The sequence below is a fragment of the Coloeus monedula genome, assembly GCF_965178545.1.
Source record: "Coloeus monedula genome assembly, chromosome: 1".
NCBI lineage: Eukaryota > Metazoa > Chordata > Aves > Passeriformes > Corvidae > Coloeus > Coloeus monedula.
This window is the reverse complement of record NC_138781.1, coordinates 128769712-128796489: the sequence shown is the minus strand read 5'-3', so window position 1 is coordinate 128796489 and position 26778 is coordinate 128769712. Positions and strand designations below refer to the sequence as shown.

The 26778-nt window shown below is 38.4% G+C and overlaps 1 protein-coding gene across 1 annotated transcript in view; it reads right to left on the bottom strand.

Moving 5' to 3' along the window:
- Positions 1-26778, bottom strand: part of ZFHX4 (zinc finger homeobox 4) — a gene marked incomplete at both ends in the record, with an annotated part of 122223 nt that overhangs the window by 1858 nt on the left and 93587 nt on the right. The window contains 5 exons of the mRNA XM_082303114.1: positions 5543-10939; positions 11751-11868; positions 14198-14398; positions 14543-14688; positions 20887-21003. Of these exons, the coding sequence (XP_082159240.1) occupies positions 5543-10939; positions 11751-11868; positions 14198-14398; positions 14543-14688; positions 20887-21003 (5979 nt within the window). The remainder of the gene's footprint in view (positions 1-5542; positions 10940-11750; positions 11869-14197; positions 14399-14542; positions 14689-20886; positions 21004-26778) is intronic.

Below are 26778 nucleotides of genomic sequence, written 5' to 3'. Positions count from 1 at the left end.
TCTGTAGGCTCGGCAGTAGATTATTAGAAAAGAAGCATTAAGCACAGTGAGAGTGCTTCCCTCTAATTGATACTTTGAGAGATCTCTACTTTGTTGTTCATTTTAACTAATTTTTATCATGCCTCTGGGATGATATAACCCACACATCCTTCACCTAAGAAACCTGGTAATTATGGTGCTCACTACAAGTAATTAGATCTCAAATAAAAAGGAATCTTTATCCAAATTGCTGGGGGGAAATGCAATAATAATAAAGAAAGATGTTTAGGTAAGTAAATATCAACAGGAAATGACCATTCAAAACCTAACAGCAATCAGGTCAATGCTATTCATTACTGGGACACCACACAGCTTACATTTTCGTTTTTGAGAGTTGAGCTTTTCTTTACCACAACAATCAGGTCAATGCAGTCTTTGCTGGGAAATAAGCGTAATAGCACTAAAGTACTTTAACACAGGAACACTGCTGTTCTTGGTTTACTTGAAGCATTCAGGCACAACGTCCTCCACGTCATTAGAGAAAGGAACGTAAGGAAGGACTGGTTCTGTCTGGAGGGTGCATACACACAAGAAGTATGCCTCATAACTTAATGGAAGAAATCTTTTCTCTGTTTCAAGTACCAGATATAGTGCAGTGGCTGGTAACAGTCTATTAAAAAAGCAACTTCTGTGAGATGTATAGCTGGTCAGAAAATTAAATGATAGCACAGGGTAGGAAAGGCGACTGACTGTAAGAGGCTGTACATTACACCCATTGTCGTTTTTTCAGGCAAGTCAGTTTGCTAGAGAAAAGAGCACACAAAGTGTGTCATGCACATGGAACTGTAAAAGTGAAGTTATGTCAGGAACAGTCTACTAGTGCACAGATAAGAGAACAATAAATGCAGGCTCTGTAATGGAGGCTAGATAGGTATTAGCCACAAGGAAGCATTAATGGAGTGAACAAGAATAACGTTTAAACCATCAATATCCAGGTGCTTAGCATTACTTAAGAATAAAGCAATTAGGATTCAAAGGGAATAATTATCAGATTTCACAAAGAGGCCATTTAATGTTTGTCACTGTGTCATTACTCCAATTTAATGGTAGGGGAACACTAAGGAGTTAAAATGCATTGTGAGCATGAATTAGTACAGTGAAACAAGCCACAACAGCTATAATTAAAAAGTGGGTAATTGCCAGAGTTACTGCACAATAATACTGAAGATGCTGTTACTTGCCCCTATGCTTCCAACAGGAAGTAACAGGCAATTGTGTGTGGAGCCTGCTGAAAATATATGAAATGATAAATAGCGTGGATTGAAAAAACTTGAGTGATGCAGTTAGTGTGAACTGCTGCCCCATCTTTGTCATGGTTATTTGGGCTTGCCACCTACTTAGGATTTTTTCGATTTTGTTTTATTCTTAACGTCTTCAACCCTTGTACATTTTGCTGTCTTCAATCTAAGCACACTGATGATGCCCAGAACAAGCAAGAACTATTCAATTTTCCAGATATTCTTTGGAATGTTTTGAAATACACAGAATTCAGTCTAATATCCAGACAGATTGCTTTAGAAAAGTGCAATCCACTTGTTTTACTGGAAGTTAAATGTAGAACTGAGGGTTTCCAAAACTAAATGAAAAAAAACTGATGAAGCTAATGGTCAATTTACAGACATGAGAGATACAGAGTACAAAATGCACTAATCATGAACAAACATTCTAATCCTGCTAACTCTTTTAAGTGACTATCAAAGAGGAGAGACTTCTCTTTCACTTGGAGGAATTGGAGGGCTAAATATATAAAAATGAAACTGCTACCAATGGGCCAAAAGCAAAGAGAGAACAGAATTTAATGCACTAATAATAATGGAAGCCATTGCTGCTGAATCAAATTCCTCTCTTGATAAGATTTCAAAACCCACTAAATACATACTACCCAGCGATGTGTGCATTCTTGGAAAAAGCTGCTGTGAATCTTCAAGGCAGCACAGGCTTAAGTGATGTGCAAAGAACCTATGGTAATGATGATGACATTAAAAGGTTCATAGAACCAATATTAATAGCTAGAAGCAAGATGAAGCACTAGCTTTCTGCAAGGGATCATAGGCAAAAACACAAAGCTAAGAAAAAAAAAGAGAATGTGAATTTTAAGAACAGATGAAAACAGCAGGTGAACTCTTCTATCTACAGTCACCCAGAAAATAAGGAGCTTGAAGAACAAAGATGAGCTGGAACAAAAATTCTGTATGAATTAGAATTCCACCAAATAACTCCTTATTAGGAATTATGCTGAGCAAACACTGCAGTAATTTTCAGACCTTGCTCAGCATTTGATGCCCATAAGATGGTAAAATTACATTATCTAGAAAAATGTATCCCACAGGTGAGAGGATTGTGACATAATCTCAGAACTACACAATAATTCTGACATTAAAACCCACTTGTTTAAGAAAAAAATAACTGAATTTAAAGTTAATAGATCCTTTTATTCAGAAATGAAGCTATCTTATTTCACAAAATCTAATAATATTCACAAATAATAATCTAGTTTAAGCACTATATAAAGAAGATAAAATGAACTGTAGCTTGAATCATTCCATCTTTTGTGAATTAGCATTATTTTCAAGTGTTTCATTTCAAACCTTTTGTAAAAGCAAATACTGCATTTAGAAAAGCATAGTATTTTCCAAAATTTAGCTGAGTTTTCTGTATTTTGGAAATCTGTAAAAAATTCCGGATGGACGAACATGGAAGTGGAATCCCTTAGAAACTCGTATTAATCAGTGAAACTAATCAGGGTTATTTCTTTGTCTAGCATGAGGAAAGAGAATCACAAAAGAGAATTTTAAGTATGATGTTTACGATTAGGCTTCAACAGTTCCCTGTCTGAGTAAACACATTCATTCTTTCAAATTGAGGATCTTACTAATGTTAACACTGTCCCTTGAACAAACATGTAGGACAGAATGGATAGGCTTTGCTACAGGAGAAACAGTTACCAACCCTGTAAGCATCAGTGAAAACAAGTAAATATTTCAATATAAGGGATCCCAGTGAGGCTTTTTCTGAAGTGCATTTTTGGGTTTGGGTCCTAGTGAGAAGAAATTACACACTTGCAGGGGAATTCACAAGAAGCAGACTTGAACTGTAAGATAGTGAGCCGTCAGGGAGCTTCAGCAAATCCTTCATGTAAAGAATGATGCAGAGCAATTGTCCTGCTGGCTGAAAATACACATGCTGCTAGAAGAGCTGTCGCCAAGGAAAAGCTTGTTTGGAAGCTTGCTTCCAAAGAGGTACTTCTTAAACGGTTCTTAGCATCAAATATGAATGTGAGCTATCAGACAGAGCAGGGTAGAGAAGAAAATAGAAATGGGTTAATTAGGTGCAGAAAATACTAGTGTTGAGTACATGCTGGAGCACATCTAAGTACATTACTGTTTTTCTATGATGAATGATTAAAATAATCTTTTTTTTTTTTCTTTCCACTCACTATCACTGCTCCATTATGTATCATTAGGGAATGGAGATTTATGTATGCAAGTATTTTCCAGGCAACAAAAGGGGGATGTAGGGGGTATTTAGCATATGGCAGAAGAGAAAGTTAACAAGATTCTAGTAGCTGGTTTACACAGAGGGCTTTGCCCACAATGGGCTAATTAACCTTAAGAAAATGAAAGATGAAAGAGGGTAAAAATCCATCTCAATTGGCAGTGCACTGTGCATGATATCAACGAAGAGATAGTTGGTGAAAATTAGAAAATCTGAATATGGAATTGTTATGGAACAGTTGGCCTGTAATCATGCCTTTTGTATTATTAACAGGACAATTTACAGACTTTGAGGCTACATTGATACTAGTGAGTTAAAGAGTATCAGTGAACATTTCCCAGAAACTGAGAGTAAACCATCTGTAAAGTTAAACAGTAAGAATGGTTACAGACACTGTTTTGGCCTGGGCCAACTAGCCTCCTCCCAAACAACTCCTGAGCACAGCTGAGAGGCTGCCATGGGTCCATGATCATTCCCCGGACACACTTTGCATGGGAACTTCCTGGTGTTGAACTAAAAGAATATATTCCCAAATAAATTTCTTTTAGCAGTATAGATAAAGCCTGAGTTTTCTGAAGCCCTTTTACCTGAAGGTCAACCTAGCCAAAGCTATTCAGCAAAGTTATATAGAGAAACCATATCTATAATTTTAATGAACAACAACCAGCCATTTTAGGACCAGGACACTGTATGCCATTAAGAAGGAAATACAGCAACTTTATATTTCCTTTATATGCAATCTCTGTGCCAATAACTATTTGACAAAAGCCAGAGGGCACACAGCCAGAGACTCCATTGTGGAAGGAAAGCTTCTCTGATCCAATGAAGAGAAAAACAAGATGCTTTGACCACCACTTAGGGAAACAATAACATGATCATCATCAATCAAAGTAGACCTGGGTAGTAGAGAAGACATTGCTACAGTCTCAGTATGTCTAATAACACTGGTGATTAAGCCTCTACTTTATGTGCCATAGTGTGTTGCTTTCTAAAGCAAAGTTTAGAGATCAACAGCAAGTGGGATTACTGGATAAAATGAGATGAGGGGTCTTAACCAGCTTACTAACTCTTCTCTGCACATATTTGATATGAATATGCAAAGATAGAAGATGAATGGGAGAGCTTCAGTCTGCAAGGCTGCAGTCACAATGAACCTAGACTGCAAAACTGGAGCCTAGTTCAAGAAATAAATTAGGTTCATTCTTTGGGGACCAAAAAAATCATGCTGCAGAAAACTTGATTCTTTAGCATCAGTGAAACTTATTGCAAGAAGAAGTGCTTTCCAATTTGAGCAAAACCCAGAGTCAAATGAGAGTTAAAACTGTCAGTAAAATGAGTTAGATGTTCTGTTAAAAGTGCAAGCCCAAATGAAGTGGTACATGTCTGCAATGACTTTATAAACTCCTGGAATTTGGATTACAATTGAAACTGCCTTTACAAATCACCTTCAACAAACCCTTTTATATTTTAGCAAGCAATTATTCAGAAATATAACAGAGGGTCCTGGTCAGCATTTTGTGTTAAATATTTATTCTGGATTAAACAACAGGTTGGAGTGGTCTAAGGGGTGAACCAATTGCCTGATGAACTGATAATGTGAGAATCTATTTTATGCTTCATGAGATATTACATTAAATATTTGCATACAAAAATTTACATACAAAATTCTAACCCATGTTTTGACTAAAAGAGTATCATTCAAAACAAACAAGTAAGTGTAACAATTATATATTTCTATTGCTTTTGTTAGAAAAACCTAGTATGGGCTAAAAACATTTCTCCCTCTCTCTTTTTTTTTTTTTTTTTTGAGAAGTCAGATATATCATCCAGGCTACAGCAACAGTAGAGAAATGTACTGAGTATACCTCACAGGAGTACTTTTTAGCTATCCACACCAGTCTAATAAGCATGATACGAATGCATAATATGCTTTGCCTTAGAAGGGGATGGTGACTGTGCAAGATGATCAAATTAATAAAATGAGAAAATCATCCCCTTATAGACTTACTGTTTGAACTTTGTGGAAATCCAGGTAAGGAGGATGGACCATTCATTCCAGGCAGAAGAACAGGAGGAAGGCCAGGGAGTCCTGGATAAGCTGCTGGCAAACTGATACCATGAAGAGAACTGCTGTCCATCATGCCTGGCTGCTGTACTGTTAATCCTAGCACATCAGTAGCCTTCTTTATGCGATCCAATTCTTGCTGTGCCATCAGCTGTCTAACCGTTGTAGGAGCTAAATAATCTTTCTCCCGGTCTAGCTGACTTCCCACAGTTTCTCTCACTTTTGTAATATGTTGTTTGGAAAAGATATGATCTCTTATGGACAAACGTGCAGAATATTTCACGCCACATAGAGAACATTCTGGCTTTGTCCCATCAGGTCCAGTCTGATTTATCATGAATGGTTTCCCTATGTTAATTTTGAATTTCTTTTCTTTAGCCCGGGCATTCTGAAACCAGACCTGAACCACACGTTTGGGCAAACCAATCTCATTCCCTAGCATTTCACATTCCTGCATGGTTGGAGTTCGGTAGTCACTAAAGCAAGCCTTGAGAACTTTAAGCTGAAGGTTACTCATTTGTGTTCGGAAACGTTTGTGGCCTGGCCGATCACTGTTTTTGGATTTAAAGGGATTGCTAGCTCCAAATGGGTTAGGTGAACTTGGATCAGCTATGCTTGAAGTTTCACTGCGATCGGCGTTATCATCAGGGTCATCAGTAATGTAATAACTTTGGTCATGGTCGCCATCTTTTTCACTGAAGTGTATTGAAGGGCTTGTTAGGGAAAAGAGAAATTTATCATCAGTGTTCTCATTTGTAGGTGTAGTTGCTGCTTTTGGTAATGTGTCATTCACGAGCGGTTTTGGTTCTTTGGGGGGTGATGCAGGTTTTGCATCGCCTGAACTGCCAGTTGTGCTTTCCATTTCATTGTTCCCCTCATCCCCTGTTGTGGCATCACTAATTGCTGTATTAATTGATGAAGTCTCATCAAAGTCAGTCTTGTTTTGATCATATCCAGAGTCAGCAGGAGGAGCATTCAAATTTTCTATATCCTCACTAGACTCTGCTTTAAAAGAAGAAGGACTTAAAAGGTTCTTCGGTGACATTTCTGCAGTTTTGCTAACAGGGGTTGATACAGTGGAGGCTAATTCATTTTCACTTGATAATTCAGTTTTTGCTAATGACAGTGATGGGTAATCAAAAAATATGTACTTTTGTGGACTTTCTCCTCCATCTTCATTTGATATCAAAGGACTCGGAGGCAAACTATAACCGGCCTGTTTTCCTTCATTCCAATGTCGGGAGCGGATGTGACTTTCTAAAGCTGATTTTGCTTTAAACAGAGCTCGACAGAAAGGACATCTTTTATGGGACTGGGCTGGACCAACTGCACGGAATTGTCCCTTTCTTTCTCGGGCTCTTGTGTTCTGAAACCAGACTTGCACAACTCTCTTTTTCAGTCCCACTTCACGTGCAATATGATCTAGCATCTTTCTGGTGGGATTGGAATCTAGCAGATACTTTTCATAGAGTATTTCCAGCTGCTCTGGAGTAATTGTAGTTCTTAAACGCTTGTCACGATGTTGATCTTCTCCACTGTTTCCTCCTTCCTTCTCACTACAGTTATTGTCTTCTTTATCATCTAGTTTTCGTTTCAGGGAACCAGAAACTGTAGCAGGGTGTGCTGTATGTGATGAGCCAGTTTGTGGTGGCATCTGAGTAAGAGAACTGTTAAGTAACTGTCCAGTCATCAAAGGATTATTTGGGTCAAATATCATGTAGGGCATATCCATTGGTCTTTCTAAAAACTGGGAGTGAAGAAATTGGTTTTGGGCTGCTAGGAAATGCATGTGCTGGTGCTCTTGCCAAAGTTCTAGAGTTGGAAAGGCAACTGTACACTGATCACACTGATACTGTAATAACTGAGGAGGTAGACTGTTCTGTAGAGAAGTCATTGAAATTGGCAATGGACTGGAAGGAACAGGTGTGTTTTGTGATGCAGAAGGAGGTCTCCCTACAATCTGGGATTGCTTTTGTTGCGGTGGTTGAGAAGCTGAGGGCTGGGGGTCAGAAGATGTTACTGGAGTGGACTGTACTGGTTTGGTGCTTTGGGAAGTTGTATCTGTTTGCTTAGAGGTGGTTTCATTTTGTTTTGGTTTTTCTGTGGACTCCGGTTTAGGAGAAGCCTTCTCAGGTTCTGGTTTGGGTGATGGAATCAAAGGAGTACTAGAACCAGAGCCAGAGCTGACTGCAGTGACTGTCAGGCTTTTTGACGAGTCATTTTGGCCAGAAACTGTACAGTTCTTATACACTGTTTGATCAGAGGCATCCATAGAGTCTTCAGTTTGGCTTTCATCTTGAGCATCATCATCTTCATCTTTGTAACACTGCTTTTTCTGGTGTGTAATTAAATCAAAGATCCTGGGAAAAACCACACTGCACTTTTTGCACTGATACTGCATGTTACTGGTTCGGATGTAACGCTCATTCGTCAGTTCCCTTTTCTCATTGTCTTTAGTTTCAGCTTGATTCTCGTAACTTTTGCGAGCTTTTTGTCGTGCATTTTGGAACCATACGACAATAACTCGAGTAGGTAGGTTAAGCACAGTTGAAAGCTGTTCGATTTCATCATCCTTTGGATAAGCATTTGTGTCAAAGAAGTCTTGGAGGACACGAAGCTGGTAGTCAGTAAATCGAGTCCTGGATGACCTCTTGCTGAAAGATGCATCAGACTTGTAGGGTTCTACAGCCGAAGGTTGAGGGTCTATTCTGATATCTTCCAATACGGTTATAGGAGGGTTGCTGAAGTTATATGGAGAATCCTTATTTCTCTGTCGTTCTTTAAACAGCGTATTTCGAAACCAGTGCTTGATAACTTTCTGTGAAAGACCAGATTTCTCAGCCATTTCTTGGATCTGCTCTTCACTTGGAGAATTGTTAATATCAAAATAAGCCCGCAGGATTTTTAACTGGTCATCTGTGATCCTTGTACGTGGACGCTTGAATTGAGAGTGCCGCAGGAAATTGGGATCTAATCCCAGCTGCTGCTGGCAAAGCTGGGTAAGATCAGCAGATAAAGTATCCATTGGTGGCAGCTGGAGGGCGAGCTGAGGAGGCAGTGCAGGATGTTGCACTGGCTGCATCATAATTGGAGGGAAAAGTGGGAGATCAAGTGAAACGGGAAGCTGGACTTGAGGTGGGGCTGATGGTGGTGGTGGTGGAGGGGGTGGAGGTGGTGGTGGAGGAGGTGGTGGTGGAGGTGTAGGTGGTGGAGCTTGCAAAGGTGTAGGAGTTGTGTTTTGAATTTTTCCAGCTCCAGCTGAAGAAGGCTGAGAAGGAGTTGGAGGAGGAGGAGGAGGAGGTGGTGGAGGAGGTGGTGGCGGAGGTGGTGGTGTTTCTGGAGAAGATGGAGAAATTGGATAAAGTTTGTCATATGCCTCCCTGTACTGTCGGGCAAATTTTTCTAACGCTCCATATGGAAAAAAATGTCCATGCACATGTTCTTGATGACTCTTCAGAATAAGAATGTTGGAAAAAAGCTTACTGCAGGTTCCACACTCCAGTTTGTCTGTGTTTTCACCATCCCCAGTCTTGCTTTTTTTCTGAACTTTTTGTCTGTTCTCATTGTACTGGATAACTAACTCAAACCCGAAGTTCTCCAACAAAGCCTTGGCTGCATTCCCCCTTGCTCCAGAAGCTATTCTGGGTGGTGGGATGGCTGGTTCTGAGCATTTTGGCTTCTTCATATCTTTGTTTTCTTTTAGTCCTTCATTCTCATTAGTAAATTCTTGCTTTGGCTTCTCGTGTTTTTCAGAAACTTCTTCTGACTCCTTATATGATGGCATATCCTTTATCAGCTGGCAGTCTGTACTTACTAAGGTATTTTGCTCTGCTTTCATCAGCTTACTACTTTGCTGCTGCTGCTTTTGGGACTGAAGTTGGGGTTGGGTGGACTGATACTGCTGTGCTTGTTGCTGCAGTATCTGTAGCTGGGTTTGGCCAACATGGTGCTGAGTTTGTATCTGCTGCTTCAAATCTTCAAGCAGTGATCCTGTCATACCAGCCATTCCAGGCATACCGAAAGTGGCAGAACCAGGCAAACCCAGATCTGGGCTTAAGCTAAATTCTGTCCCAGGTATATAGAATGGGAAAAGGAACTGAGGCTGTTGAAATTGGAGCAGTGCTTCTGGTGTCATTGGAAAGTGAGGCAAAAAAGCTGGATTTAGAAACTGCGGTTGAAAGAACGCAGCTTGTTGTTGCAGTTCATGCTGTAGTTGCATTTGAAGTTGTGCTGGTGACTGGGGTGGGTGATGTGTAGGCTGAGCAGAAATTAATTCAGAAGCTTGCTTTTTATTTAATTCTTTGGCATCTAAGTGTGTTTCTTTGCTGTTAACTGCTGGTAAGCTCATAGATTCTAGCATTCCTTGGCTGGGGCTATTAACATTCCCTGCTACACTATTTCCGCTACTTATATTACCACTTGGTTCTAGTTTTGCAGCCCTTGCCTTTGTCTGATGAAGCACAGATCTCATATGGATTTCCAATGTAGAACTTTGGCTATATGCAACATTGCAAATGCTGCACTTGTAGGGTTTGTTGTCAGTGCTGCTGTTGGTTTCTTGAGGGACAGGACTTGATGCTTCCTGCAAAACCTTTTTGAGTTTATGCAGATGGGACACCGAGTTATAGTGGACCAAGAGAATGTTCTTTTGAGTGAAAGACTCTTTACACACTGTACACTTATATGGGCGAGATGGATCTAGAAATTTTTCCATAGTAAAATTTGGCCCTTTTCTAAAAGGTAAGGTCCGCTTTGGTTCTGAGCTCATATCATCTGGAATAGAGCTACTATCGCTTCCTACAGGACTTGCTTTACCTTCCTGGTCCATCTCATAATCTCTTTCTATTTCCTGTTCTAGTGCATGATCATCTTGTGCCATACTTTCACCTTCTGCCCAGAGTTCACCATTGACAGGTAAAGATGCACACAGCTGCTGAAGCTCAGCTTCATTGAGTTCAGGGTGGCCTGCTTCCAAGTGTTTTTTTAAAGCCTGGAATGTACGGAAACTGCGTTGGCAAAGGCTACACATGGTAGCCGCCCGAATAGCGTGATACTGGGAATGTATCTGAAGCTTCTGCATAGTCTTAAAAGCCAAGCTACAATGGTTACAACGGTACTTATAGACATGGCGGTCAGAAACAGACAGCTGTTGCTTCTTCTGCTGCTCATTTAGCTGGTCTGTCATAGAGTCAGTGGTCTTCGTATCTTTACTGCTGCTCTTATTCCAATCTGGTGTTTCAGTAGATTCCTTAGGTGGCTTCTGTTCCTCAGTCTTAATTTCCATTCCAGGTTTTGATTCATCAATCCCAGGGGTACCTTTCTCATCCACAGGACTTTCACCTAATTAAAGAAAGTGAAGTGTCTTTTACACAAGTAGAAGAGAAAGCACACAGTATTCATTTTAATTTATTTTTTCATCAGAAATCAAGAAAGGCATCTAGCATGCCATGTTTCGGCTTAGCAAAATATAACAACCTGTCCTTGTCCCAGAAAACAAAGGAGGACAAACAGGAGGTTAAAAAAAGGAAAAAACCCATACACAACTGGCAGTGGCATCTGGCCGAGCAATGGCATATGGCTTTCCTTTGCCAGAAGGTAGGAGTTTATTGGTACAATAAACCAAACAAGAAATGGAAATAAACAGTAGGAAAGAGGGAAAGAGTAGAAAAATGGGGACAATAGGTAGGACAGATGATTAGAAAGAAGATGATAGTGGTTGGAGAAGAGAGGGAGAGGCATGCTGTGACAAGTAGTAAAGTTTACCAGTGCATAATACAGTGAGTGTCCAGGATCAGAAACCTACTATTAATTAAGGAAATTAAGACAAAATCACTTACCTAAAATTCCACATCAATGGTTAAAGTGTCACTGTTTTTTGGGACTGGGTCTTATTTGCTGGTTAAACGAGGAGGATCTTGCCCTCAAAGTGGCTAGGCACTGCTGTTTGATTTTACCTCCACCAAAAGCAAACAGTCTGGCATACATGTGCATTCTACTAGCTCATCCAAATTCAGACCCTTTGCTACATTTATCTTTTTACGTCTGTGGCTATAAGCAAGCCAGAAAAAGATTCCCTTTACTAAGTAACAAATAGTTTATTTCTAAATTGCCCATACCTAGCTTTGACCTGTCTGGGCTTTTTCTTGCATACCTGGATATTTCCCAGATCCCTCAGCTGTAATGGTTGCAGGTGTGTCACGTTCAGATTTCTCTGAAGCAGCTGCTGGCAATAGCATACTATTGGGCATCATGACATCTGGTACAGGAACCTTTGAAAACCAAGAATATGGTATTATTACAGAAAATGTCCCACTATTTAGTACTACACAACAGTATAAAATTATAATTCAAAAGATCCACCATATCTGGATGACTGTCAGTACTAAATCAGGATCCTGATTCAGTCCTTGATAACGGTTTCTGAAAAATCACAATCCAGAGCATAATGTGTCCCTTGGTGGAGAATCAACTCAAAATAAGCCACAATAAGGGGATGCTACAAAACTATATGCACTCAATATTCCATTGGTCTCAATATCACCACAAAGAAGGTTTCAGTGACTTTGCCAGGGTCATCAGATTTATCAGGGAATTTTTCCTAGGATATCCTCCAAAGACAAAGATCATGTTGAGATATGGTGACCAGTCAGTCCTTCACTGTGGGCATTCCCACTTTTCTTCACCTGTATTTTTTTTTTTACACAAATGAACATTGAAAGAAAATTGTGTTTATTCCAATATAGAAGTAACAATGTATTTCCATTTAAAATTAGATTTTTTCTTTTTCTTGCCTTCAGTTTCTTATGTGTCTTCTTCAGATTGCTTTACCTGTTGTGTTACACTTTCAAATTTAGACAGAAGTCTTTGAAAGATGTACTCTTAGACTTGGTTTAGCTGAGTTGACATGAATATTTGTTCAAAATGTCATGTTTTTATTTTGCTTTGATCCTTAAAACATATTCATATCAGAAATATAGGACTGTTCCATTAAGTCTCAGCAAGTTAAAGTTCAAGTTCCTGCACTGCCAGATTCTGTCTAAAGGACCTTGGGTAAATCAGTACACACTGTGCTGCAACTCCTCTTCTCTAACAGAAGCACAGGACTTTCTTCATGCAGAGGTAGAAAGATTATGCACAGAAGAGATTTCTGAGTTGTAAATAAGTAATGGAAGCTACATTCCTTATCAGCTATGAGTAGAAATAGCTTTTGTTCCTCTAACACTGGATACGTAAGAATTACATATATATATACACACACAAATTGCCTCTTGGAAAAAATATTCTAAACATTTAAAAAAACCCCTGGATTTACTATATTTGTGATTTAAACATGGCATTAATAGCACCCTCTCATAGGACTAATGACTTTGAGTTTACTTGGGAGGGAAGGACTTTTAAAAAAAATTATGTAGTGAACTGTAAATGTCCCAGAGAAGAAAAATTTGCTATAAATACTATTTATTTTGTTTCCAGAGGGTTCAATTATGGACAGAGCATATTAGTGTTAGTAACGATGACAATTTCAATTATGCAGATTATGTTTTACAGTCTTTTTCTCTGGGAAACATTGGGGCTTTTTCCCCTCTCAGAAACATTGGGACAACTCCCCAGCACCCGATGAGGAAAGATTTCAAAGTTGCTTCACTATCAGCATAGAGGGAATCATGAAGAACTTGAGGAGAAAGCTAATGCTGCTCAAAATGGAGGGGAAGATTTTCCATATTTTTCCATTTTTCTAAAAGGGTCTGTGAAAGTTAAATTTCTACTGCATTTTCCTTTCAGTGGGCCAAAATTACATGGTCTGTCAGAGCTAATTAGTAGAAAACCAAGGAAAAGAAAAGAAGATACCAAAGTGTGTATTTGCTCATCAGCTCTAAGCACAAGGAACTCTAGACTTTCAGTCAACAGCTCTCAATTCTTTCTAATATTTTTGCCTCTTGGTAGGTCTATAACCACTACCATATAAATGAAGGAGTCTTTTATGGATACAGAAATAAGTACACAAGGAGTTGGATCACTGAGATTTCCAAGTACATTTCCATCTAAGAAGGCACGACTACCAGAGTCAGTGTGTCTCAGGAGGTCTGTTTTGTAACTGAATTTGTGCTCTAATAACAAATACATACTAGGCCTAATTGTGGTTTTACTGACATTGTTTTGAATGGATATTTGAACTGCTACTTCACAGTGAATTCCATGTAATGCAATGCACAGTTGAGGTATACACAGGAATCCTTCTACATTTGGGAACCACATTCTTCAGGGAGTTCCTATTATTTTACAAACGGAAGTCACAATACTTCTGAGACCTGGATATTATTAGACCAAACTTTCAAAGTCATGCACTTAGAGACATGGACTGGCTTGACCTTTCCAAGGTTAATGTCAATGAGGAATTAGCGGCTTTTTGCATCTGTGAAATCCACCTTCAGTCCTTTTCCCAAGGGATAGCAGTCACTGGATGAGCTGACAAGAGAACCTAAGAGTCCTGACCCACTCCCCTCCTCAGGCTACCTGAATACTACGTCACAACAAATACATTGCCCACAGGCCCAAGTATGTTTGTGTAGCATGTGCAGCAGTATTTGGAGCACTTACTGTCATGAGCAGTTTCTCCACACAGTCAGGGGACACACTGTGCAGATGGGTCAAATGAAGCTGGAGATGCATTTTGTTGCTGAGGACATCTTGGCAGAGGGGGCAGCAGATAACAGGTTGCATTGAATGCTGTGACAGGACATGCATCTGGATACGATTTGGGTCCCTACCATTGTAGTTACAGTAAGGACACTGATAGAACTGGAAAAAAATCAAGTTAAGATGCAAGCTATTAGTCAATGTGCTTTTTATAACTTGCTGATATAGCTATTTTAACAGCATATCATCTCTGTTTCATTCTTGTGTTATTTGAAAAAGAGTTCTAGAATGCAATTAAATTGTTACATTTCCTTTTACCTGCTCATGACAAAATTTATTGTCCTCTGGAGGCTTTGATTTTTTAGCTGCACCATCCTCTTCTTTTGCCAGAAGAAGCTGTTGTGCCCCTACCACAGTGTTCACTTTTGGTTCCTTCTCTGGTGTGACTATTCCTGTTTTGAAAACATAATTTTTAAAGAACATATTTTAAACTTTAAAATATCCTGGTTTAAAAGAGGCTCTGACTTCAAAGGTCTGCATTGTCTTTGAGGGTCTTTTTTTGTTTGCTTGCTTGTTTTTTAAACTCTGAGGAAAAATAAAGTTGAATAAAACAACTCTGGTACGCACAAAGGTGAAAATACGCTTTTATCCTTGATACTCTATAAATACATTTCAAAATGGACTCTTCTCTACTGTTTAGATAACCCTAGGTTGCCTTTAAAGATTAATCAATAATGTTCTTTCTCTAGCAGCTCAGTATGAATTTGTGTATTACATTAAAACAAATCAGCTTTTGCTTAAAAAGCCTGTTTTCCAAAATAATTAATTTGCTGCTGTTTAATTACCCTCTCTCTTTTCTAAACTGTCTGAGCAATATAATTATTGTGCTGTTTTGATAACTCCTGCCTGGTTACTATTCTGAAGCTAAATATAGCGAGGCTTTAAAAGAAATACTGTGGAGAATAGGATTTCAGAGCTAACTTAATATTAATTATATACAAAGATCAGTCATTTGGGATTGCTTTAGATGTTTACACTGTGAATTTTTATAGTCTGGCATTTGTGATCAAAACCAGAATATAATTGTTTTCTATAGATAGTTGTACTATTAAGTATTAAATACTATATTTAATATTATGCCTGAGCTAGCTGTGTAATGTGGCCCAGTCTTGCACACATCAAAGAAAAGAGTGCAATTCTAATTTCCCAGTCCATCAGAAAATTCTTTCCAGCGTCAATTTGCCAGATAATCTCTTCTGCTAGGCTGGATATTACAAGAGCATTGGGTAGGCATGTCACATACATCTCACGACAAACACAAAACCTCATTTACCAACCATTCCAATCTCATCATAGTGCGGCATCATCTGACCTTTTTTCTGCTGTTTATTATGAGTATTTCTAATTTTAACTTTCAATTTTCACCATCTTCCAGTCAATTTGCAACTAAATTATTTCCAGGGTGAGGACACTATCACTGGACACTGGGTGCAAATACATCTTGAAATGCAATGAAGCTAAACCATTGATTGCTATCAGACCCAACGTAAATATATAGTCCAGGGGTAATCTGATTGTATGCTGTGCATGAAGATTTATCTTGATTTTTTTCAATCCACATAAGGTTCATATAAATGAACAAATTGCACCTCATTGCACAATAACCTAGGATTAATTTAAAAATAAGGTCATGGACATTTTGGCAACAAAGTAAACATGAACAAAGAAAACACAAAATCAAGAACTTTTTATTATTGTTATTATTTTCATATAGACTTTGTGCAGTGATCTTATAAAGACAACATTAAGGAGAAGCAAAATAAGAGAACAGTTTTCAAGGTAAATATCAAATCCTCCCGGTAAAATAATAACCAATTCAAAATGGAATCATACAGGGACATTTTCTGAAGGGCACTTTTTTAAAAAAAACCCATAAAACATATTTTATGACTTATACATTAATGGTGCTTTCCCGACACACTGATTTTCATTCCTAAGTTGTTAATTATTTCTTTGTGGTGTAATTTAGGCCAGTGATTTTTGCATGTTCTAACTCAAATTAAAGCTTATTCATGGTGTATTTCCCTATTCAATATTACCAATTCATCATCATTGATTTATCACCTGAACAAGTCCCTTTCTGGAGCCCCCTGAATTTCTGCACTCTCAGGAACAGATCCTGGAGGCCTCTTTTAGACTGCTCAGTCACTGCTGGGCCAACAACCCAAAGGACTCCCTATGCTTAAAGGTAAAATCTAAGTGATGAAATCACATAAGGCACCATTTTATTACTCACTTTGCTTTATGACTATTAATAGAGTACTCCCTGGCCTATCTGTATTTACATATTATTCAAGTATTTCAACTGTGAGAATTATGGGAAGTAAAACAGTGACATACTATATTAAGAGAGAAAGGTTATTTCTTGGGTTTTAGAAAGGCAGATTCAAATTATTAACCTCTTTTCATTTCCAACTGTCAAAAACTTCTCTACTGTTTCTTACCTTATTAATATGTCACTTTTAAAATATCCTTTTTAAAGACAAATGGGCCAGAATCTCAGCTGATGTAAACGGACACTGCTATACTGGAAGCTGAATTTAAAACACAAAATGAAAAAATTCCACCTTCTCTTCCCCTCATCACACTAGATTGTTCTCAACTGGTTGTTACAGAAATTATGAACCAAATTCGCCTTCAAAATTTACTTGTGGAAATGCATCTAACTGTATTTTGGCAGTGATATTTAACTGCTAGTGAAATTTATCTTGAAGTGCACTCTGTGTGCGCCTGGGCACACACAAGGTTAATGTTACACATCATCTTCCACCACAGGATGGAATAACTTAATTACTTCAAAGGGCCTATAATACTCATGAAACACATAGTTCTTGTTTCTATAAAAACAAGGGGGGTTTTTTGGTTAAATTTCTTTTGCGGTTAATATAATAAAACCATAGAGTTATAAAACACTGTGCTGGGGTCAATAAATGCATAACAAAGCACAGCTTTTTACAATGTTTACTATGATATTTATATAAACTGTCAAAGTTTACAGAGGCTTTGTTGTTTTTGTTGTCGTTTGGCTCTGGATTCATTCAACCCCAAACACTGTTACTTCTTATATGACTGAAGTTGCATCTGGCCAGTAGTAATGTAACTGAGTCTGGAACTTCTGGTGAGCTTTAAAGAATAGAAAAAGGGTGGCTGATTTTGCCCTCTGGCACTGGGGAGTCACTTGCCCCTGCGCATGGTGAAGATCAGAGTCCCCGAGCCACAGTGAACATGCCAAAAGCAGCGTTCAGCTTTTTATACAATGATCCAGCTACTACAGCTCAGTCCCTTGTCTCGCTATACCAATGCTCTGCTTTCCACGTTGAATTTGCTGTTTTAGGGGGCTTTTGTAGAAAAGCTGTAAACACCTCTGGTCTTACAGAAAGGGTATCAAAGGAGAAGGGAGAGAGAAAATGTTACAGTCTTGAGCATGCTGTGTGGCACTCTTTTCATAGCTAGATGTTCCACTGCCATGCCATTCTTACCAGGCAGTTGTAGGAAAAGACTAAATCCAGTGGTTATTCATGTTTTAAATACTCACTTTTTATTCTTGAGACACATTATTTGTAGGTTTGGTGCTTTTTTGCAATTGTGAAACACAACTGCAGTTCTTTTTATAATATAAAATACGCAGCTTATTTTAGATGAATAATGTAATTTCAATACATTTAGCTCAAAAAATAAGTTTAATTATAAATAAGTGCCATGGAATAGACTAGTCAATGATCGTCTGTCAGTAGCAGAATTTATTATTTAACTTGTGTAGGATTACTAATATAAAAATGACACAACTCACTGCAATTCAGATGTCATCACCTTCATAATATATTTTGAAGCCCCAAAAGAAAAATAAAATGTTTGTGCTTATTGACTAATAAGAGGGAGAAAGTTAATACAGTACATCTACTAGTGAGAAAAAAATCCAGGAAAAGCCATGATAAAACCACTATTTTCTTATTTAAGTATCTTTGTATTTGATAAAGATTGCATAATTTAAGACTTCTGACACATCAGATGATGTTATTCAGACTCAAAATAATTCTAAAATTATAATTACTGGTAGAGTATTCTTTCTAATTAGAGTAGAATGAAAGGATCATTTTCATTGCAATAATGAAGGTTAATTTCCATCCTTCCTCATGTTTACTACCTTATTAAAAAGTGCTCCCCTTAGCCATGGCAGAGACATATTACATTTTCAATGCAAATGTATTAATCTGGATAAATTCCATATTAATTCTTGCACTGCATAGAGCTGTAATTTGGATTATAATTAATCTAAAGTGGCACTAGATTTAAATGACAATATAAATGAAGCATTAGTAGGCTTTTCTATTCTGAATGAATATTCAACAAATATAACTTGCATATTGCCAAGTCTCATTTTGAAAGCTCTACTCCTTGAGATAAGGTAAGCAACGCAGCACAACAGCTTACACAAACACACTGTTACTAAATACATGTTAATCCTTTCTTGTCTAATAGATTCTGTGCTAAAGAAGGGTCACACCACTTTCCTGTCTAACTTGTTAGTATTGTGATTAATTTATTGGTTTTCCTGAGATTTCTTTGGCGAGACTTGCAACATTCAACTCAGGAGAAAGCCCAAATTAACATTCAATTACACATAAGCAGTTATGCAGTCATTAGAAATACTTGTCAGATGAGTGGAAATTAAGATGATGGTTGGAATGTTACATATGCAGAATTAATTTAGATTAGAAAAATAAAAGTTTCTAAAATATTCAGGATTTTACAGTACAAACTATTTTCTGCAAAGCACAAAGGCAATCATGTATTTCAGCCCTTGTTTTTATATGAATCTTACTGCAAAGTTATTTGTGTAATTGCTGGCACGGGAATGCAGAACAATTATGCTGTTTTTTTGTAGTGCACCCAGTAGGCATCTGGATATAGGTTTGTCCTAATTAAACTTGGCCCTTATGAGTGGCTAATCCTGGTGGAATTTTGAGAATTCCCCTTCAGTATTTTTTTTCTAGATTCCATTTTTTCCCTTTTTTTTTTCTGGATCTTTAATACCATATTCTTTCCAAAAAAACTATAAATGGACCAACTTAAGAAAAAGAGAGGGCTTATAAATTCCCTGAAGTGGTTCACACTGTCCCCTAGGCAAAGTGTATGGTAGGAAATGCAGGCTGCAAGTGGCTGTCACCCCTCTCCTAGGGAGTGTCCAGGCCAGTCCCTGAGGAGACCACAAACTAGGACCTGTGTCAGCCTGGGAGCATGGCTTTACTGCACTGCAGACAATTTTGACCAAGTCAGAGAGCCAGCCAAGGGGAATATATATTTTAAACCACAACACAGCTTCTTGCTCAACATCATCCTTGTCATCATCAGCCTTCCCTCAGTCTCTTGATCTCAAAAAATAAAGCGACTGAAGAGCAGTTGAGGTTGTAAACTGTGATGGGTACTGACCTTAGCCCATCAACAAGCAAACTTAAAGGAAGCTTTAATCTTTAAGTCAGTCTTCTGAATTGAATTCTGAAATAGAAAGGGCCATCTATAATTTTTTTTGGAAATAAATTCAAAAATGTTTAATATGTAAAGAGCAAATTGCAGTACAGGCAAATTTGGGTGTAAAGAAACTCAGATGTAAAATGGTATTTTCTCTACAAGTATACGTCTTTATGGATAATACAACCTCCTTTGTATGCTGCTGTCATCAGCATACAAGGAAAAGATATATGACTACCTGAAACTAATAGGCTTCAACCTGTTTCAGCACTTCTTCTGCTTCAGTGAATCCAACATAATGTAACTAGGTATAGCGTGCGGCAAAAGTAGCCAATGTAATATTCATTGTGACCATAGATTTCCATCTCATACATAAAAAGCATGGGTGAAGTCACATATTTGCCAAATCAAACATAGAAAAAGCCTTGGGTATCTACACCAGATGCTGGCCCTGGGTTTGTTTGTGCACAAGTAAATGTCATGACATAGAGGTTTTGTTTTCAAAGACAGTAGCTTTCATTACTGGGCTTTGTCTATTCCAGGAGATCAAAATTACCCAACCCATAATCCGTTTTCAATGATATTTCCTCTTTCTTAGGCTGAATCATCTGTAAACTTTTTCACTGGATTTTGTGTATTTTTTTGCAAATACCTCAAATAAATGCCCAGGAAGAGGCCAGATTCTTGGGAGTAACTAATCTGTGAGCAAGAGCAAAAAATAATAACAAAAACCCCCACATTCTCTGGGTTAAAAGGGGGGCAAAACCTGATTGAAGAAAAAATTCAAGTGGTACCTAATCCTATGCTTATGAAAAATTAATATGCCATCAGAGGAATCACAAGTACAGCTAAGATTAATGAAAGGCGCTTAAAAAATTACAAGCACACAAACTGATTTGATTAAAAAATAATCTCACTGGTCGTCCTGTAATATTCTTCAACTTATCCGCATCTATCCTGTCAGATGGTTATGATTAAAAATAGGTCAATGGGAGGCTACTGATAGAAATCACATGCAAAATGTACATGCAATGAATAGTAGTGGGAATGTCCAGACAGTTTAAAATGAAAGGGCATTTCATAAGTTAAAAAAGGGGGAAAACAAAATTCTAGCATCTTACCAGAATCTTTACTAGATTTTTTGCCTTCACTATTGTCTCTCTCACTTGAGTCTTTATCATCAGCCACAGCCACTGATGTACTTTTAGCAGACCCCTCTGTGTCTTCACCTTGTTCTTCTGTGGACAAACACAGAAAAGATCTCAGGAAAGGAACTCAGCAGCCAGTTAACAGCAGTTAAAAAATATGTCCTGTAATAAGAACAGCACTAACGGAGGGTGGCAAAACAGGGGGAAGAAGGGTTGGGGGGAAGAAAAGGGAAAGAACAGTGCTTTAAAGAGGCTGGATATTAATTCTAAATAATTTGCAATATTTCAAAACCGGACTGTGTCTTTACAAGAGTACCTGTTTTCCCCCAGTGTGACAGATTTAAAGCCTGTCATTTCATATTCTTTGGCTAGAAATGATTTGTGTTAAAATACATGCACATGCATGCACACACACGCATATACACACACCCCCCACAGGCTGGAACAAAAGCAAGCACATGTAAAAATGCATCTTGGAGCCAAAAAAAAAAAAAAAGGGAGAACTCAAATATAAATCCTATTAGTGCAGCAGTATCCCGCTAATTGCAGTAAGTAAGTATTAGGTATTAGGTACTGTATTAAATATAAACCTCTGGCTTTGCGGGAGAAGTTTCAAATTTTGTCTCCAGGGGGAGCCATTCAGGATAAATGATGCAACTTGGTGTACGGCTTCTGAGGAAGCAGCATTACCCACACCTCACTTACGTGTTCACACCAGCTAGATTACATGGAAATCTTCACAGTAACTCAAGCCCATTTAATTATTCGGTAAATCTTAGCTATGCTGCTACTGGTGGATTAATCTGTTTATGCAGTTAGCTTCTATGCTGGGGCTGTGTAGCACTAATCCGTGAAAGGCCCACTGTTCCTTTTCATCCTGTGATCATTTGTCTCTCACTGTGCTGATGTCACATTTTAATGAATTTTTAGCAATCTGAGTAATGCCAGATAACCAGACTTGCAACTCCCTACAGCACAGCATGCTGTTTTCATTGCAGCACACACACACACACACACAAAAATAAGAATCATATTTCCCTGTTCAGGTAGGAATTATATAAATTAGGAGGTGAAGGTAAAATGGGATTCAAAGCACCAGGCCGCTCAATTTCATAAAATCTTTAATGACCATATAAATTAACCCTGGAAAGGCAAAAGGTCACAGACACACATTTGCATACACTCTTCTATTCACTTTTGATAAGCAGAGCTTTTATGCAGGGAACATGATACAATTAACCCTTCAGGAACCATACAAAATGCAGCTACCGACATTTTAAGTGTCAAGCATTAACTGAAAATTACACACTGCATAAAATTTTCATTGTAAATGCTATAGTGATTGAAAGGGGAAATAGTGGCCCTCTTCGCACCCCATGTTTTATTAATAACATTCTGACAGCCGAATGAAATATCCTCTGTCATATGTAGCAGCTGAGCACAAAAAAATTGCTGCCTATTGCCTTACTGCCAGCCATACACTGAAACCCTATGCCTAGGCAAACAGCCCTCAGATCGATGTGGCAAACCTATCTGATTCTCAACTCTCTGCAAAACCTTTTGTAAATCGGAAGAGAAAAACACAGCTGCAATTTTGGAAACCAACCTTCCCCCATATCCCCTCAAAAAAATCCTGACCGCAGATCAATGTGTTTTGCATTGACATGGAAATACAATAGGTTAGGACTAAGCATGTGTGTCCACTTTTTGGAACAATGCAGGGAGAAAGATGGCCCCTTCTTTTAAAAATAATTGCATATTAAAAAAAAAAATTTCCATGCGAATGGAAAGCCCCCTCACGCTGTGTGAGCGCTCTCCTCCCTGCAGTCCCCCGCCTCCTCCCACGCTGATAGCTAATCAAACATGGTAGGTATCCCTGCTGCAGCTGGAAGAGGGGCTGTGTTTGTCAGGGTGGCGGGGAGCACGGCGCGGGATGCTGCGCGCCTGTGATCATGCCTGGCTCGGGCTGTGTTGATGCTGAGCGCGCACACATGAGGCTCGTATCCAGTGTCAGGCCCCGTGGCCTCACGGAGCCGATGGCAATCCCTTTTCGACTCATCCTTGGGAACAGACGCATTGCTTCTTTTACTAGATTTACTGGCCCAATCCCCCTGGGCTGGAAAATGAAGTGTCAAAGTGCTACTGAGTGTCCTTATCTTGAGGGGACATAAAATTGTAAGGGCTATCGTGGCACACATTAATAAAACATTGTGTGTGTGTCAGGCAAAGAGAAAGAAAATTATGAAGGTACTAAAAGAAAAGCTACAGTATCATCTGGGTCTCATCAGACAATTTTTGCAGGGTGCTCTCCTGTTTTTCTGGTATGTGTTTTAAGTGTGAGAGAAATTCCCAGACATGTTCTCCTATACATCATCGTGGTGTCTGACCTCAGCCTGACCCTGGCAACAGTTTGAGAAATCTGAATGTGAACAAAGACTCTGTGTCAGCAGCAGGGAGAGATTGCGGGATAGACTTTCCCCATCAACTTAATCGCAAACAGCAGTTCTGAGGCCATAACTTTACAGGGCTGCACCAAGCCACAAACACATAACCTTTAGAGGTGAAACTGCCCCTCACTCCCCACCCCCCCTTCTGTGATTTTTCTCAGTCTTGTGGTGTTCCCTTTGATGTAGCAAGGCAATTAGCTGTAATGTTCAAGTACTGCAGACCTGTTTTATGGTTTGGAAGGTGAGAGCTGTTTATTACAGGTAGGCTCCTGGGGGCCATAAAGGCTTTGCAAATTTTTAATCATGCAAAAAACTAATCAAAATGTAACTTATACACACCATAAAAATTAATATCATTATTATGCATGGTATAAATTGCCTGCCTTGGCTTTCAATGGCACTCCCTTCTAGAAAATACATTTGGCATTCATTTCAGAAATATGTATGGCATTCACTTCAGAAGTAAATTTCATAGACAGAAATGATAATACAACTTCTCCTATTTTCCTTCAAAATTACAGAAAGGTTGTCTGAGACTCGCACTGTCACCACATATATTAAAAGGACAGGATGGAAATACAACAGCTCTAACTTAAAAGCAGTTAGCAAATTACAAAAAAAATCCTGAAGACCGTTTGTCAGAACAGATATTGAGGATATGTAACTAAGTGTGATATCAAAGACATTACATACCTATGCCAGAATGCAACAAATATCTTTTTTTGGTAACATTTTTGTTCTTACTACATACGCCAACCAACAAGAATACCATGCAAAAACAAAAACTGGATGGCCCCTGCTTAAAGACAAATTATGAATTATTATGTATCACCAAAACACAGTATGATTGTGCTACAGATTCCAAAGTAAGTCCGAATACTCTGTTTTAAATTTACAAGTATCCTGCCCATACACATTTACAAATGTTAGCTTTGAAAATGAATAGAACACCCGATTCAAATGCACTTTAATGGCTTTAATAACACTTACTATTGCAATATGATATTTTATTCACACCTGGTTTTATTTTGTCCAAATGTTGAAAATGTCTTTTGATGTTGGATGTCTTGAATTTAGCCATTATCAACCTTTTGCCTCACAACTGACTTAGAATTAAACACAAAAATGAGGTTAGCAACATTCTGCATTAAAACTGTGAAATAAAGAAAAATGAAAAATTTATGTCTCAGGGGTAACATTAATCAGTTGATACTGTATATTCCATATTTTATGTCACATATTTTAGTATTTTAATCTACACAGAGGTCTAATTCTGTACTGATTTTATGAAGTAAGACCCTTGTGATTTTCCTCAGTCCAATGAAGTCAAGACACGTGAAGATTTCAATTGCAAAACCCAGGCCTCAGCCAAAGCTGAATAGCAGGTATCAGCAACGAAATTAGATAAATATTCATAAATACATTAGAAAAGCCTGACTTATGGAGGTGTGATGTAAGGAACAGATACATACACCATAAACAAAGGAGGCTATAGAGAAAAATACAATTAAAAAAAATTAAGTAATTATTAGTGAAACAAGACATGGACAAGTTGAAACAATCTTCTCACCTTTAATTCAAAGGCACTGTGATAATCACAGGGGCAATCACCTTTCCCTGTGTTTTATCAGAGAAGTTTCCCTACTGATGAGCAGCACTGAGAATCTGTTTTCTAGTCTGTTTAAAAAACCATATTGTTTTCAAGGGTTGATTTTGGTTCGTTTGGGGTTTTTTACATCACCGATATCTCAATTAACAGCCAGTAGTTCCTGTTTTGGTCCTGGATTACTTTGTTGTTGTTGTTATCCCTTTTGCCCTCTCCAAACTGCAAGTAATTTCCTAAATAAGGATGATCTACTGGTTGTGGGTGAGTAATTGTGGTTATGAGAGAGAAAACAAGATTAAGCAAGTGTTTGTGGCTGAGGGCCGGATGGATGGGGAACAAATAAATCAATTGACTAAAGTAGTGAGCAAATAAATATGAAATGGGAGAAAGATTTTAAAAAATAATTATGTTTTTTTACTGAATATGTTCAATAAATAGATGAATCTAAGGTACCCGGAAGTGTTCATAACAGGTGTATCCCAGGTTCAACCAGCAGAGTGAATTGCTTATTAACTGTCCGATGAGAAGGTAACCACCAGTAAAGGATAACAGTAGGGTGTGGATTGGAGGGATGGAAAGACAACAGATAATGTAGGGAAAGAAGAAACAAAGGAAAAGGAAAACGAATAAAAACTATGCAAAAGAAGTAAAAGTTAAATAAAAGCTGGGCTTGTGGGCTGACTTCTATATTATCCTAGCTATACTACTTTGTTGATGAACTTTCCCCAACTTCTGCATTGTCATTTATTCACCCAAATACTCCAGAAAGTATTTGTTCTATGTTCTGGCTGGCCTTGCAGTGCATGACTGAGGAATAGGACGCCTCACTCATTCAGGATCTTGACTGCATCCTCTAGTGGTCATATTTCATCTTCAAACAGGATTTCTAATTTCTCCTTTAGGGACTCGGGGTGAATAATGGCACCAACCTGTTAATAACTGTTTCTAATCCCTATGTTATATTCAAAAGTAGAACTCTTAGAAGGCTGAACTTCCCACAAACAAGCCTATAATTAAGTGATGATGATGATCATATTGACCAGAAAGTGCTAACTGGCAGTTACTACCAAATGGTATCATTTTGTTTTGTGGTGCATCATTTGAATTTTTATGGCAGTCTAATGCTTCTCATTGAAATGTATCACTGGGCCAGAGGAGGCCGACTGCAAAGCTGGCTGGACAGTGTGCCATGGTGGCTCCTTCCCAAAGAGTGTCACAAATCACATCCACTTTATCCACCTATTTCCACCCAGCAGCCTGTATTCCCCACTTGCCACACTCAGCCTCACCCCCCTGGCTGCTGGAAAGTGGCAGCTCTTATCTACCCTACTTGGTTTTGCTTCTTAGGTTCTGAAGGCAGAAAACATCCATTGTCACCAGCTAATCTGCCCAGCACTTTATTATTTCCTGATCTATTTTTTTCTACTTTTTTTTTTTTAAACTGCAGTCTACTTCCAGCTGCTGGAAAAGGAATGTTCTCCCCAGAAGTTTGGAGGGGTGGGGTGTCCTTTCCAGTCCGGCTGCTGTGCAAGCTTTCCCTCCCTCTCATTGCTGGCTGAGATTTCTTTCTAGTCTCCCTCCCGTAGTCTCAGAGCAAATCAGGAAAAGAAGCATGTTTTACTCTGATAATGGTGCAAATGTGGAAAAGAATTGCTGGTAAACTTATGCTGAGCCATACTGATTTATAAGAAAATAGGAAAAATTGTGGTTTGTATTTTTGTTGTTTTATTTCTACATTAATATTTTATCAAGTATTTTGCAAGAAGCAAAAGAAGCATATGCTGACAAAACCATTAACAGAGAATGTCAGCT